The sequence below is a fragment of the Paralichthys olivaceus genome, chromosome 21 (assembly GCF_024713975.1).
Source record: "Paralichthys olivaceus isolate ysfri-2021 chromosome 21, ASM2471397v2, whole genome shotgun sequence".
Taxonomy (NCBI): domain Eukaryota; kingdom Metazoa; phylum Chordata; class Actinopteri; order Pleuronectiformes; family Paralichthyidae; genus Paralichthys; species Paralichthys olivaceus.
Window position 1 is genome coordinate 10,510,324 of NC_091113.1, and position 17,008 is coordinate 10,527,331.

At 40.1% G+C, this 17,008-nt stretch overlaps 1 protein-coding gene across 2 annotated transcripts; it reads left to right on the forward strand.

The window, feature by feature from the left end:
- Positions 1-1,635: 1,635 nt before the first annotated feature.
- On the forward strand, positions 1,636-16,654 carry nlrc3 (NLR family, CARD domain containing 3). 2 transcript variants are annotated; one of them, XM_069517156.1, is made up of 20 exons: positions 1,667-1,926; positions 4,915-5,086; positions 5,172-5,276; positions 6,017-6,280; positions 6,569-8,315; positions 8,401-8,487; positions 8,942-9,025; positions 9,559-9,642; positions 9,734-9,817; positions 9,917-10,000; positions 10,292-10,375; positions 10,504-10,587; positions 11,053-11,136; positions 11,307-11,390; positions 12,221-12,304; positions 12,529-12,612; positions 12,727-12,810; positions 13,551-13,634; positions 13,986-14,069; positions 14,191-16,654. In XM_069517156.1, the coding sequence occupies exons 4-20, from the start codon at positions 6,085-6,087 to the stop codon at positions 14,279-14,281; spliced, it is 3,213 nt and encodes a 1,070-aa protein (XP_069373257.1). In that variant the 5' UTR covers positions 1,667-1,926; positions 4,915-5,086; positions 5,172-5,276; positions 6,017-6,084; the 3' UTR covers positions 14,282-16,654. The 2 variants fall into 2 exon arrangements, with proteins under 2 accessions (XP_019938515.2, XP_069373257.1); XM_020082956.2 differs by lacking the exon at positions 5,172-5,276 and having other exon boundaries at positions 1,636-1,926.
- The last annotated feature ends 354 nt before the right edge of the window (positions 16,655-17,008 follow it).

Here is a 17,008-nt window from a genome sequence, read left to right on the forward strand (position 1 = left end):
CCATCAATACCAGTTTGTCAATACTGACATTAACACCTCTGTCAAGCAAAGTTAACCTGATGTTATCACACACAGCACTAATAGCTGTTTTAATATACGTCCAGCTGTTACATAAAAATGTAAAATCTGCATAATCATGTAAACTAAGTAAGCAAATATGAAATTTTACACTTGGAAATGTGTGTGGTGTAATCTTCTTGAAATGTTTTTAATTGTATGCTTATATGTTTTGGATTTTGCATAAAACAGTAGACATAATAGACATAAAGCAGACTGGCCATGCTTGTAGTTAAGGCCTAAAGTTTTATTTACAACCAAGAAAAACAACAAGCAAGAGGAGTGAGAAAAGGATATGTCTTAACAAGAGATGCAGGTAGCCGAGTAAATGAATGAATATTTTATTACATTAATGGAAATATGGGATGAATATTGTCATTGATGTTGTACTGTCTATGATCCCGCTCATCAATCCGCACAACCCAGTCAGGATTTTTATTTTAAAGCATTTGAGCATAATTGATTTGAGCTAAAACACACAATAAACAACGTTTAAAAAATGGACTTATAGCATCATTATTCTGATTCTTATTATTTTAAAGGTTCAGTGTGTAAGATTTAGTGAACAGGATCTATTGGCACAAATTAAATATAAAATAATCCTCATGAAAGTGTGTTTCATCATTGTCATCAATTTTCTTTACCCTAAAAAAGGCCCTTTATATCGAAATACTTTATATTTACATCGAGGGGGACCTCTTTATTGAGGCCGCCATGTTTTTTACGGTAGCTCAGACAGGACAAACAAAACACCTTCTGAGTTTTTATGTCAACTGAAGCTTCCACAGGTTCTCGGTCATGTTTGCAAGGGGAGCGTGAGGTGACGGGTATTCAGCTGCAAACATGCAATTTCACAACCAGATGTGACTAAATTCTACAAACTGAGCCTTTAACTTTCCTCAAATATTGTGGTAATAATTTATTGATAATCTGATAATGTGACGATCCTGACTGAAGACATCAAATCTATAAAATAACACTTGAGAAATTATGGAGTTAACAACACTGTTGGATAACTCTGATTATAGCTACTGTTGGTTAGCTACCGTTAGTCACACAACAGGATGCAAACAGACCAGTAAAGCAAAGCAGGAGTTGTGCTGGGTAGAAGTCCCTCTGTTTTCCTTCCTGTTATGCAGTGTGCATAAAAGATTTGCAGTTAAGATTCATGGTTGTTGTTCGTTCTCTTGCAATTCATCGTCTGTAACCGCTCTATTATAAGCCCCAGCCAGTCGCTGCTCTCAGAGGCCGGATGCTCCTGCAGCCTGGTGTGGTTTTTGAGAAAAGAGCAGGACCAGTCACTGAGCAAGTACTGTCATTGTCTGAAATCAATGCTATTTCGATTGCAGTATTGCTGTCTGCCCAAAACAGCACATAGGATTCTATCTGTCAATTTGGACCAGGAACACTTGTTTTGTTTATTTATCACCTCTGCAGTCATGCTCTCAGATGCCATCTGAAGCTCCACTTGCTCGACGTCAGCTGTACTGTTTAGTAGTTGTGCAAAAACAAGAGAAGATTGACATGTGGTTTAGCGCTGTTTGTGGTTTAAAGGAGTGTGTCATTACGTGCCTCAGTACAAAACACCATTTCATTCTGTCTGTTCACTCTTCAACTATTTACCGCAGCACAGGAAAGCGGCTCAGATAGACAGGAAGGAGCTGCAGCCTGACACAGTATCGCCAGAGACAGAACTGAGCTGTGACGACTTCAGCGGCTGAGAATTTGTAACACGTTTCTGAGCACTCGTCCAATTGCTGATTGTCCAGCGGATGCTTTCATGAGAATTATGGCATTACCACCAAAAACATCTGTATGGGCCACATTTTAAATATTTTGATACCAACAGACAACCTCAAAAAACCTGTGGTGAGTTACACAAGTTTCTTATTTTATTATTTTTAATCCGATTTCAAATACTTTCAGTCCAATGAAAAGGGAATAAAATAAACTGTGTTTCATTTTCTTTGCCATAGCTTTCGACATGAATTTACCTCATAACTTACTCATGTCTTATTCATTTACAACAGATCTGCTCGGCCATTTTCTTTACAGTGTAATGCTGATATACTTGCATCATGCACATGATACTAATATTCATTTTTTGTGTGTTGCTGATAATGACAATCGTGTGATTTTACTTGCTCCCTCATGTTTACTGGGACGTTAAACATGATTTCAACTATTTAGCACTTTCCTCAACAAACATTCACAGTAACCCAAGTGCTTGAAAAGGGAACCTAGCAAGCTACAATTGAGGTCTGGGTTTCTGAATTGACTTCCTTTGCGAGAAGTTACATGATCAGCGCCAAAACCACACAGGAAGGCATCTGACATTTTCAGGTTGTCTCAGTAAAACCTCCTCAACATAATTTAAATTCATCTTTGCAGTTCCCCCACTGCAGGTTTGTGAATATGCAGAGACAACCGTCCCACTAATTTGCTTTGTTTCTGCACCATTTCTAACATGGGTGGAAGGGGTGAAATAAAGGTCAGTCAGCAGAGCACAGTTATCTGTAACAAACAGTCTGATGGGGAAAGTCTGAAGAGTGGAAATATCATTAATGCAATTTTAATCAAGGCTGCGGAATCATTTGAAAATAGCAGGAGGCTGTTTATAGGTCCAGCACACTCATGGTCATCCCTCACTTGTTCTCATTAAGTGTTGTTTTTCCTTCGCCATGACTTCAGAGCAACTGAACTCATGGTGTTTTTAATCTGCTATATAAATAAATCTGGTCTCTTTTCACAACCGTATGGATGTGGACAGACTGACTCCCCCTGACCTGTATCATTCCTATTGGTTTGGGATGTCTTGCATTTCCCTGATCAAGGGAAGGGAAACTAAGAAGTGGGCAGAAAATCAGACCTACACCCTCTAACCTGCTAATAAAATGGACACAATTAATTGCTTTAAATGCAGAATTGAAACAAATAAGTAGCACAATAGATGTTTTTGTGGCTCACATGCGTCCATTAGAATGTAATAGATTACTTTCAGCACTGAGATTGACAGGATAATCTTATTTCAGAAATAAAATTTGCACCAGTGTAACTTGAAACCTATATAAAACATTTTCAAATAATCCTAGTGATGTTTTCATTGGTGTGTTATATCTAAATTGTATGAATTGTTTTCTTTACCATAGAAAAGACCCTGTTTTTTTGCTACACTCGTTAAGTTGCATTTGAAAGTGGTTCACTGCCCTGATGATACATACCTGTATGAGTGCTATTGTTAGTCATTGTTAAGGCCATCTGTCCAATTACTCAAGAGTTTCAGTGCTTGAGCCTGTTCATCAAATCCTGCAGCAGTATAGAATAGACCTTGTAGAACAAAATGATCTGCACACTGCAGTAACATATTTAATGGGCAGGTGCTGTTTTCTGCAGACACACTGAATCAGTAACATATAAGACCTAATGCACTGTTCTGATTATTATTCAATAAATGTGGCTATCAGAGAAATAATCAGGGCACCACCCTTCAAAGGAAGGGAAAAGATAGCCAATATATTGAATAAGTCTCATGAAATTACTGACTACAAATTTGGAACTCTGATTAATAATTAAATAAATAACTATAACCAAAATTACCACATCGATAGCTAGCAAAGTTGAAGGATATGGAGTTCTTGACAGTGTAGAGGTTGGCGAAATTCACACTTATGCAACATTAATGAAGACGTGTTTTGAAGAAAAACATTTATTATGAGAATAATAAAAGTATAAACACACAAACTAACAAAAGGTGTACTTACTATATACAGATGTGTATGCGAGTATGCGTGTGTGTGTGTGTGTGAGTGTGTGTGTGTCTGTGTGTGTGAGTGAGTGAGTGAGTGAGTGACTGAGATTCAAAATGGCGGCTGGCCACTATGAAGACAAAAGGCCCCCTGGAGTGGTGAGACCATGTGGCTGAGATCACATGTAGGTGTTAAGTTTGTGGAGATGAGTGTGTGAGGTGTTGGTGCCAGGTTAAATAAAGAAAGTAGTTAGATGCATGCAGAGAAATTGATCAGCATAACAGAACTAACATTAACTTTCAAATAACAAATGACCAAATATCACAACAACACAAGTCAAACTTATAAACATCACATGAAATAGAAATAGGGTTAAACAGTCCTTTGCTTAGCCTAGCGTAATAATAAAGCCCAGTTGTGTTACCCGTCCATGAAAAAAGGGTGAAAGGTCCTTTTTGGATGTGCTGTTTGAAGTCCAGTGAAGTGGTCTTGTGGATTTATGGCTCCTGATGTGCATCTGCTGGTCACACCTTGTGTTGTGGCCAGTTGTGCTGAAGTTCTTAGGCAGGCTCTCACGTCGCTGCCTTTGGAGCCGTCTGCTCCAGGCAGGCCTGCTTGAAGTTGAGGAGTTTGTGTAGGGAGGAAGTCTCCCTGGCTGGAAGTGCAGGAGCAGAACTTTCTCCTCCAGGAGCGGTCAGCAGGGGAAGAAGCAGAAGAGAGAAGAGAGCAATAGAGGAGAGGGGAAACTCGACTTATATTGGCCTTGTGACCTCATGGGTCATGAGGCACACAATGACCTATAGTGGTTGAGAGTTGTCTCCAGAAGCAGTTTTACCACCTATGTGTGAAGATGAAGCATCCTGGGAGACTGAGTTCTGGAAGCTCTCCTTTGTCTTCAGAGCAAATGAGACATGCGGTCAGGCTTTTGACTACACATGTAGGCCCAACTATGGTTCACAGATACCAGGTCCCAACAACACGTATTCACATTTCCAACATAAATGGGAATTGTTTAGTATTTTCTTCACCTCCTTCATCACAGCCTGTATTTTCTGATTTATTATTGTTGCACACTGTGTAACTAAGTAATGCCTAGTTTTGCATTTTGTAGCCACAAACAGGAACACTTTCGGGAATAAAGAAATCATCACATATTCTCATGGAGAAGACAGCGCATTACGATTCTATCCTGGACCGCAGCAAACGCATCACATGGCAGGATGACTGCTACGTGGATCTTCAGTCTACATCCTGTCCACTCTCCTCACAAGCAGAAACAGAGGGTAAGAGTTTACTCAACAGATTGATTGAGGAGGTGTGTTTCCCCAAACTCTTATCTTCTCCTTTTTGCCTTTTGTTTTTTAAAAGCATGTAGGATGGTACACAGCGATTAATGCAAAGACCAAATACAATAGAAGAGAAATTATAATGGCAACCAGTCCTGACTAGAAGGTGGATGGGACAATCATAATGGTAAAGAAAGTGCTTTTTCATTCTACCCAGAAGGGATGAGTCTCGCTGAATATTCTGAGGAGAATTTAGGGACACTAGCCAAAATGTTACCTTTCAGGTGTGGATAGTTTTAAATTAAATAATCTAAATCCTTTGAATGTGTTTATTTTATCCAGATGTCCAGAGCAGGGGTGAAACTTTTCATTGATGAGATCTTTGTCTGAAATTGATGCATGTTGTATGTGGTCGGTAAATATGTACTGTTTGAAAAGGCTGGAGAGAGATCTATGAGGTTAACCCTAACCCTGTCAGTATGTTTCAAAACCACTGAGGATAATTGCGGAACAGATCAGCTGCTGTACAAAAGCAAGTTGAAATTCATCATTACTAAACCAGCGTTTGAAATTTTAAATCAGTTGAATGTTTTGCCCTCAAATCAACTGAATAACAGAGATAAAGAGTTGGAAGTGTATTAGGGTTAAGGAGTTTGTTATCCTTTGACATGATCCAATCATTTATATAGTCACTGATTGGGTAAGGAAAAGAGAAATTAAAAAGAATAATAGACTGTTCACAGAATACAGAAAATGTGTCATTGTGAAGCTTGATTGGCCCACGCAACAGAAGAAGTGAAGTACAAAAAGGCTAAATATATAAATTGGAATACTGCCCTTCAATATTGTTGGTTATGTGAGGCAGTAGGAAACAAATCAATCTCCAGTTGAATAGCTTTCTCTGCACTGTGCTTTGTTTTGGCTTAGATCTTGGCTGGATCCAAAAGCATCAGGATCAGCTGCAACGCTTCACTACGGCCTCCTTCCTAGAGGGGATGTTAACCCACCTGAGAAAGATGGATGTGCTGAGTTTAACAGAGGAGACCAAGATCAAGGAAGCAGGCCGGCTGCAGGATCAGGTTAACATGCTCACAACTGTCATCACTAGCAAGGACACCCAAGACTCTGATGCTCTCCAGGGTTTCATAGAGAGCTCAGATTCTGAGGTGGCTCAGCTCATCATCAACCACGGTAAGCGACTTGAAATGGGATTGGCTCCTTTTGTTGTTCAAAGTGTGTTAGTAGTTTAGCTCATGTCGAAGATCAGATCCCCAAGTAATGGAACAGTTGTGTTTCTATTCCTGAGATATTGATATTGAGTCCCAATCTGCTCTTCATGTGCTGTTCAGTGTCTTTCTTAGTATATAAATGTTTGCTGGTAAAATTGTAACACATTGTAAAGTAATTTGCACCAGTGCTATCCATTTCCTGCTCTAATGTATTGGCAAACAATAAAATTGTCATTTTCATTCACTGCAGATTACATGGTGAAGGAACACAAAGAGGTGCTTTTACGTCAGTATGAGCAGTACAGAGACAGAGATTCAGTCAGCTGCCTCAAACTGAACATCTCCTCAAGAAACTTACTTCTGGTCGATGGACTCTCTGACCTCCAGCAAAAGGAACATGACCTAATGCAAGTGGGTGCAACTCGAGGAAGGAAAAGAAATCATCTCAGACAGCTGGGGCTGACCAAGCATCTGGAGCCCCTGACCCGCGTCAGTTTGCCTCCCAGGGTCTCCCTCACAGTTGGGGTTGCTGGTATCGGCAAGACCACCTGGGTCCGACACTTCATCAGACAGTGGAGCCAGGGGGTCATTTGTACAGACGTGAGCTTTGTCTTACCTATTACCTTTTCTGAGCTGAACTCACTGGAGAAGCTTTCAGCCGAGAAACTGGTGAAAACAGCTTTTCCTCATTTAACAGACCCCAGTCTGGTCCTGAGCAGGTCCTGTCGGACACTTCTAATACTTGAAGGTTTGGATGAATTCCGCTGCGCTTTAAATTTCTCTGATGCAGCACCCTGCGATGACCCAAAGAAAGAGGTGTCCATTGATGACTTAGTTACTAATATCATCCGGGGGAATCTGCTCCCTGACATCGCAGTGTGGGTGACTTCCAGGCCTGGAGTGGCCTCACTCGTCCCTGGAGGACTCGTAGACAGGGTGACTGAGATCCCAGGATTTAGCCCCAAAGATATCCAGATCTTCCTGAACCACCACATCTCTGAGAGGGATTTTGCCACGAAAATATGGGAACACTTGGAGTCCCATAAGATTCTAATGGTGATGTGCTACATACCGTGCATTTGCTGGATAGTAGCTGATACTCTGATGTACATCATGCAGAGTGGAACACAAGAAAGCCTTCCAAGGACTTGCACTGAGCTTTACGCCCACTTCTGTTCCATGAAAGCAGAGGTTGGCGAACCAAGAGGCAGGGAGAATGTAAAACTGGAGCAGCTTCATGGGAGTAATCGTAAACTGCTTGGGAATCTTGGACGACTGGCCTTTTATGGGCTCCTCAAGCACAAGTACAGCTTCAGTGAGCAGGACCTCAGGGCTTATGGAATAGATCTACTCTTGACTCAGAGCAGTCTTGGTACAGGAGTTCTTGTTCGGGAGGAGACGGCCATATGCGTAACATACCGGTTCACTCATCTGACTCTGCAGGAGTTCCTTGCAGCAACTTTCTACCATGTTTCCTCCAAGCGGGCAATCTTTGACTTGTTCTCGGAAAGCACCATGTCCTGGCCCAAAATTGGTTTCCAAAACCACTTCAGAAGTGCCTTTCAGCATGCACAACAAGCTGAAGATGGGCATTTGGATGTGTTTGTGCGCTTTCTGACAGGCCTGCTGTGCCCAGCAGCACTGAAACCTCTTGCTGGGCTATTATCCCTCGGGAAAGATGATGGTAATCAAAAGGCCTGGGCAGCAGGGTTTTTACAAAGCCTCTTGGTCAGCGGGGGTGTGGTGGTGTCCCTGCGCACAGTCAACCTGGCTTATTGTTTACAGGAGCTGCAACACATAGAGCTGCTGCGGAGTGTAGAGGAAGATTTAAGGCTTGGTAGCCTTGCAGGGAAATTAACACGGGCTCACTGTGTTGTGCTGGGATATCTGCTGCACGTGTCTCCAGAGTGCAGTGAACAGACCAACCTAACAGGCTCTTTGAACTACGCCACAGTGAAATGTTTGCTCCCACAGCTGCTGTACTGCAGCAACCTCAGGTCATCTCTTTGCACTGTCCCTCAATAACCCCAGCGTCAGGAGAAAAACTGGAGTGTGAAACTAGTGTTTTAATCTGTTCAACAGGTTAGAGAACAATCACTTCAAAGATGACGTCATGGAATTACTGGGGAGCCTGCTAAGTGCCAAAGACTGCCACATTCAGAGGATAAGGTGAGGTGTCACTTACATTTCCACCCCTTACTCTTCTACTACTTCTATTACTACAGCTGAATATTTCTGACCTGTATCAAATGAAGTTGCATTACATTCCTTGTCATTTGGCGGACGCTTTTATCCAAAGCAATTTACAGTTAATGCATTCAACATCTATGAAGGGCCATTTAGGGGTTCAGTATCTTGCCCAAGAACACTTCAGCATGCAAATGGAGAAGACTGAGGATCAACCACCGACCTTCTGGTTGGAGAACGACCACTCTACCCCTCAGCCACAGCCAAGATGCCTGATTAGTTATTATTTCTTATTAGCCTTTTTGATTAAAAGGGTGTAATCGACACTCAGAGAATATTATTTGATCGTAGGATTGGGTTGCAATGATGATGAATGTGATTATCATTAGCATTGTATACCGTCTATAATTGTAACCCCTGTTTTTCGCCCCCTCAGTTTGGCAGAGAACGCCATCAGCAACAAAGGTGCCAAAGCACTGAGTCGAGCCCTCCTGGTGAACCGGACTCTAACTTCTCTGAAGTGAGAGCTTGTTTGTTTCCTTTGAAATATGAGTCATTACAATTAAGTAACCAACCACAGGTTTTTTAAATTCAAAAGTGGAAATGGTGTATTCATAAAAATGAAAAACACACTAGAGGTTAAAACCTGTCATATCCTTTACATTTTACAATGATGTAAATTAATTCAGCACTCGTGGATAATACATTACAACATATTCAGTGTTGCCTTTGGTTTGTCACTATATTATTGAATTATTTTACAAGATTCATGCCGGAGATGATTATACTGCAGATAAAAGATATTATACAATAAAGCTACACCAGACAGTTTTGTTCTAAGGCTGTTTAGTCATATCAATGAATGGGAAAGCAGAAAAAGGCAAAATTCACTCTTTATTTTAGAGAAACACGTAATTCCTAAGTGGAGTAGTTTTCCCAAGATTCTGTTCCCTAAAGTTTATTTGAGGATTTCTTTACACAATCATTTTGTCTCTGAATGTTGCTGTTACTGTACCTTGCTGTGTGTCATCTAATCCCTTATTTATAACTTAGTCTCCGGAACAACAACATCGGCTCTAAAGGTGCAAAGTTTCTGGCAGAAGCTCTGAAAATGAACCAAGTCCTGGTATCAATCAAGTGAGTGTGATTCCTGTAGATCTTAGTTGATGTACACAACAATCAAACAAACTGCCCGTATAACTCTCCAATATCCTGAACCCCTCACCAGCTTTCAGAACAACGCCATTGAGGAGGAAGGGGCTCAAGCCCTCGCAGAAGTGCTGCAGTGCAATCGCAAACTGGTGTCTCTGAAGTGAGTCTGGCCTTGGCTTGACTTGTTTGTTGCACATCCTTTGTATCATTATATACGGAGTAATGAGTAAAATTATCTTTGATGGATGTGTTGATTCAGTTTACGGAAGAACTCAGTCAGAGCAGGAGGAGCCAAAGGGATTGCGGATGCGCTGAAGACAAACCGGACTCTTACCAAACTGATGTAACTCTTATATTCATTCTCTTTGCAGATCATGAATATGCAGAATGATACTCTGCTTTACATTCTGTTGAGCTGGAATAATTATGCAGATATTTTTATATTCAGTCCAGTGGATTAGGAGTGAAAGCTGCTTTGTTTACAGATTGACATTTAGGGGTGCATTAGCTCACCAATAGATTACCCTAGCTTCTTTATCATTGAAAGAGTATTTCATGTCATTTAATGCTCCTCAAGGTCAATAACTTTATTCTCAATGCTCCTATTGTGTGTCTGTTTGTCTTATATCTGCAGCCTTTGTAGCAACCAGCTTGGAGATAAAGGAACAATTGCCCTGGCAGAGGCTTTGACTCACAACCACACTCTGCTCTCACTTCAGTCAGTGTCTTATATTCAAAAGTCTGCTGCTGATATATTTTCTTCACATTTAGTTCACACAGAATTAAACCATGAACCAGTTTGTCTTTCAAATTACATTGCAGTCGTGTTTATCCTTTATTCTGCAGACTTCAGAGTAACTCAATCAGCAACAGGGGGATGACTGCCTTAACCAAAGCACTCAGGCTGAACCGAGGTCTTGTCTCCTTAAAGTGAGTATGAAAACGTAGAGTTTTGGGACAACCAGGTGAGCTGGTTCCCCCTTTTCCCCAGCGTCACACAGTGCTAAGCTAAGCTGCAACTTCACATCAACTACAAAGACCTTAAAGTGGTATTGACCTTTTCTTTCTCAAAAAGAATAACAACCTTATTTCCCAAATGCACTTATACGTTACTTGTGTACTTATATGTCGTCTGTGTAATTGTATGTCGCTTGTGTTTTTACATAGAGCTTGTGTACTTACAACCCCCTTGTGTCGCTGTGATCTTATGTAGCTTGTAAACTAACATGTCACTTGTGTACTCATATGTCGTGTGTCTACTCATATGGTGCTTGTGAACTTATGTATATATATATAACATGAGTATTCCTTTGGCATTAAGATTGTTGGGAAACTGTGATTTCTGAAAAACCTTCTCCTTCCCTTCCAAATATCTATATATTTAAATCTGGATAGTTTAAGGGAGAACTCGATCGGGGTGGAGGGAGCAAAGAACATGGCTCATGCACTCCATGAAAACAACTCTCTACAGGACCTTGAGTGAGTTCCTAATTTTTAAATATTATTAGCAATATATACTGTGATGCTCCACAGAGGTTTTGGTAAAATTGTCCCTCGGGCTCTTGCAGGATGAGCTGCAAAACCTGAGAGATTATTGTACTGTATTTATTTATCGTGTGAGTTTGCATGTGTCTCTGCGTGTGTCCCAGTCTCACAGCCAACCTGTTGCACGATGAAGGAGTTCAAGCTATAGCAGGTGCAATGAAGTTCAATCAAGGCCTCACCTCTTTGCAGTAAGTGAGGCTTGAAATGCAAACGCAAACATGCACACATAAACCTGCGCCAACGCTCCACGAAGGCAAAAAAATGTGCCCACTCTCAGAATGGAGACATATTATGCTCATATTCGGGATCATGGTTTTAATTTGTGTCAAATCTGCAGCTCCTCGTTTTAGCCTCTGACTGAAAGGCTTGGTTTTAGCTCCTGTAGCTTAAAGACCCTCTTGATGAAGCCCAGTCTGCTCTGATTGGCCCACTAGCCCATTTCTTACATGCATCGCTTCCAGTGCATGTAGGAAATGTCAGCTTTGGTTATACCCTTTGTCAGGGGGTGTGTCAGACTAGCCACTAGACGTGTATTATGCAGATGTGGGGCATTGTGATGTCACACGACACCATGATTCCCAGGAAGTAGTGGTGATGATGTGTTTCAGGAGCTTCAGTCATCCTCTGTGTAAGAGAGGAGCTCCCAATTTTACAGACGTTATAAAAATCTAAAACCAAAGGAATGAGAAAAACTGTAAGACCATAATATTTTAAGGAAAGTGATTAAAAACAATATCAGATCCCCCCCCCCACCTTTAACAGGAACCCTAACCAACCCAAATTTAATGGTTTCTTTATTGGCCCCTGCCCCATCTCCTCCCTTCAACAAGTCTGTAGCAAATTGGGTCAGTACAAAGATGAAAACATTTCTTTTCTTCTGAAAATCAGATTTAAGCTATAAGTAGCAGAAAATGTAATATATATGGTAAAGTTATAGTAATATGAGTTTATATTAAACTCTATATTTAATATTTTCCATATGTGCAAACCTTATGTGCCTTTCTTTCTCTTTTTACAGTCTCCAGTGGAATTTCATCAAGTCCACTGCCACTAAAGCTCTGGCCGATGCTCTGCTCTCCAATAGCACAATGCAGCTCTTGGAGTAAGTCCATTGGTCCAGACGTTTGCCATTGTTCAGCCTCATTATCAACCCTCGCTCTCACACCTTCACACACTATTTGCTCTGTAATTATGCTGATCCACAGCAAGATTTCAAATATTACTCTGACACATCATAGGGTTATCAGCCAGTAAACGGTTATGTGACATTTCACTCAATGGTTGGCATTACTATTTCCAGTTGACACTGTGCGTGTTTGTTTGCAGTCTGCAGGAGAATTCTATCGGGAACGAAGGAGTCATTTTTCTCGCGGAAGCCCTAAAAACCAACGTGTCTCTCCTCACATTATGGTTGGCATTATAATTCTGTGCAGTTTCATAAAAGAACATTTTGCTTCCTCGTGTGTGACTGTTTTTTCTATTGTTTTCTCACATGTTCACTTCTTTGTGAGCTTGTCTCTTTAGCATCCAAGGGGTCTCAGCGGGCACAAGTGGCGCCATTGCCATGGCAAAGGCACTGATGACCAATCAGACGCTGCAAACCTTAGAGTGAGTCAAAAGCTCTCACTTGCATCAAACTATTCTTTAGTGATATGACATTTAGAAAATATAAATTAGCTATTTAAAATCACTTCCATTCAGAAAAGGAAGTTCTGCTCTTTTCCCTCAGCACAGATGATTGTAACCTTAGCACACACTGTAAATATTATAATAAGAACAAGTGGCTCCTCTGTGAACTTCATTGCTCATGAACGCTTCAGTTTAATGTGAGGCACAAAAATTGTCTCTTAGTTGCAGAGTCGCGACATCAATGCTCTTTTCTAGTTTGTCCAGCATCTGTCTCTCTGGGAACAATTGGTTCCCAGTGAATGTTTGACGGAGTATCAATTAACCCAAACAAACCTTATATTTTTTTATCATTACACTCTGGTCTTATGTTTGATTTCCAGTGCAGTGACGTTGCTGCATTACTCTCTGCCGTGATTTTATGTCACTTACTTTAAGTACTTCACAATTAGGGATAGATGTCAATGTGAAAATATATGATTTGGATTCAGTGTGAGCATGTATGTTATTTGATGGATTCACCAAATCAGGCTTTTGTATCTATTTTATCCAGTAAGAGAAAGATCTGTTTTAGAATCCTCTGTGTCTCTTATGCCTTTACATCACCGTAACTGCTTGGATTTTCTAACCGCTCTGTTTTTGCTCCTTTGTTAAAACACACTCTGCCATTTAAGGGAAACAACTGGAGTTTTTGAACTTAATTTTTCCATGATGTGTTTCAGTCTTCGTGGGAACACTGTGGGGATGGAGGGAGCAAAAGCTCTGGCGAACGCATTGAAAAGCAACAGAAGCCTCAAGTCGCTGAAGTAAGTCCTGATGAAACACATACTACTACTACTACTACCACCAATAATAATAATAATAATAATTGTCACAATTATTATTATTATTGCAAGTGACATATGGTTAGCTCTTCTGTTATTTCAAAAGTTAATGAAAAGGGTAAAGTTTTTGCCTCAAAAATAATCAATCGGAGAAGTTAAATTCTTAAATAAGAAGTTCTCCAAGCAATATAATTGGACACCAACGCGTAAACTAAACATGTCAACTAATGACCTTTAGACAAACATTTCACCAAAGCCAGCATCATGCATTAGAAAATGCGAGTTGTATTCTTACATTAGTGGAGATTAAAGGAAAAAGTATGTGTGGATCAGTCTGCAGGAGAACTCTTTGGGTATGGATGGAGCCATATTCATCGCAACAGCCTTGAAGGGAAACCACCAAATGACATACATCAAGTGGGTTTTTTTTCCTGCACCTCTCTCATAAAAAGCGTATATTACATCTCTGCACATTTAACTGATTGAGATTTATTTTGATTCATTGCTATCAAAAAACCAACCTATGTTTTCATGTTAGTTTGCAGGGAAATGGCATCGGTGAATCAGGAGCAAAGGTCATATCTGATGCTATTAGAGCCAACGCTCCGGGCTGTGTGGTGGACATCTGACACTGGTGGAGTTCAAACAGTACATGGAGACTGTGTTATCAGAAACAAGTGTGAACTGCAATTTTGTTCAACTCTATCAATATGATGGTAATGAATATTACTCTTGGTTAATCTACTGTATTTTTTTATATTTATTATGACAATCAACAGTTTGTCTTCATGAAGCTATTTCCATAAATGACAAATAAGACTAAGCGTGATGAGATGTAGAGTTGCAGCTTATTTCTATTTACCAAGCATCATAATCATGGAGCTACACATCCCTCCACATTCTTCTTGATTAGGATATTATTCTGTACATTTGCTCTATTTGCACAAGTGACTGGTGTTTAGATATAAAATGGCCTTTGACTTTCACATAGCATATTTCTTCCAGGTGTTGCCATGGGTTTTTGTGAAGCATTTTGTAACCTTGTTTAGATAAGTGCCATACACATAAAGATACTATCATACTAGGATTATATAGGAGGACTGCACCAGTAATCTTTTTTCTTGATTTGTTATGACTTTGTGATGTTGTATGCCACAACTACAAATTTGTATTTAATGCAACTCTTCTATACTTGCTGCTGTCTACCTTATTGGAAACACATTGTTGGTTACACAACTTAAAAGGAAAGGACCTTACTTTTGTGCATCATTATTGATAATGTTGGGCGGTGTCTTGAAAACTGTGTAAGATGTGGGTCTTTACTTGTGAAATCCTATTCACCATTGCAAAAATAATAATAGCTCTGACTGTAAGAAAGAGTAAATGCAAGGAGATGTTAATGTGTAATTGATCCACGCATCAGTCAAGGTCTCCTAATAACCCTTTAGACAGCACATTCAGACAACATTAAAGCATAGATGCAAAATGAATCTGGTTGATAATATCAAATAATTATAATAATAATAACTCTATTTGTATGTCAATTATATAAACAAAGCTTGTGCTTCACACAAAAAAAAATCCATGGCAAAAAGAAGAATGAATTATAATAGAAGGTATTCAATTCAGTTCAAATTTAAGGGCCACGAACAGTTGTTTAACCATCACATTTGAGCTCTGTCAGACTTTTGTTTGTCATAATGAAAATTATAATCTTCAATTGTATCTTGGTGTCATCAGGTGTGTTAGCCTTTTAATCACAATAACGTTGAAAGAGGCTAAAGGTAAATCTGACTGGCTACTTCAATCAATCTATCAATTCATAATCACCAGAACTGTTTTCCATGGCAACAAGTTTGTGCAGCAAAGGCAAGAGTACGGTCGCTCACAGGACACAGTTCTTAGCTTTACTAGAGTAGACAACATATTCTGCAAAATGTGGAGGTTCCTAAATTGTTAAACCCCTCGAAATCACCCTTAACAGAACCATATGCTCTATGTTAAGATGGGTAACATGTCCCATGTCTCTGTCTGTTACCCTGCTCACACAGTACCATTCCACAATGGCCCTCCCCACGAGTGGTGGGTCCATGTTGTATAGACTCCATGATGTTCTTTTGGGCTAGGGCCTGACAAGACCCAATGGGTCAAGGCCCAGGCCACCAGATGCTTGCCAGTGAGCTCCTCTCCCAGGTCTGGCTCCAAGAGGGGGTCGTATTGGAGGTCCACTGGGAACGTCCAACAGAGAGGAGACCCAGAACTTGCTGGAGGGATTATATATCCCATCTGTCCTGGGGAAATGCCTCTGGATGCTCCAGTAAGAGCTGGAAAGGATGGTTAAGGAGAGCGATGTCGCCATACATCAGTGTGATAACAACTACCTTAAGTGACAGAAACCTAAAATGACTGACCGTAAAATTCTCAATTTTGGACACACCCGTACCCGGTTTCTTTGAAATCTGAAATGTATCCTGAAAGCCTATGAATGTATGCTTGCACACAATCTTGAAATTTGTAAATCCATTAATGGCTGAGGGATATTTATATATTGATTGAGATTATATGGGCAGTCTTTGTTCGTCAAAAGGTACAATTATGTGTCATTTTGCTCTCAGCATGAATCAGATGGAAGATTTTACACTCCCACCATCATTCATTTAAAAGGTTTTGTTGATCCGAGATCCGTCTGCCTGGTTCAAAACCATTAGGTTTTCTCTCATGAAACACATTTTTTATTCAGTGTATATACATCACCTCCTAATGACTGTTCATCTTGCATCCTCACAGGATGCACTCAGAACATTCAGATTGTATTCAAGCTCGCTGTTTTTTGCATAATTGGAGTGGCAGCATTTCTTAACAGAATACAAAGTTTAAAAATATTTTTTTTTGTATTGCCTTGTTCTTCTGTACTGAGCTAATAAGTCCACCATCCTCCAATTCATTGTAATAACTTCATATAACTACTTAATAAAGCAATATTCTATTTTAAGGTAGCAATACACAATATTATAGGATATTTTTTCACTTTATCTTGAAAATACAGTTTCTTTTCTCAGATTTTTTAATGGATGTAATGCGGGGAAGCTCCATCAGGAAGTTAGAAGAGGTCTGTTCATGTATAATTATGTCGTACAAAGGAATATGTAACAATAGGAAAAGGAAATTACATCCTCAGCTGGTGTGTCATTTAAACCATGGAAACTTCTGTATAATGCCAGCATGGGGTTCTGCACTGCTGAAACAGGAACTGAGGACTTTTACGGACACAGGGCAAAGGAAAAGAAGAGCACCACATCACGTAAATTCAATGTCAGTGAAAGTAGCTTTTTGCATTTTGACAGTACATTATGCTT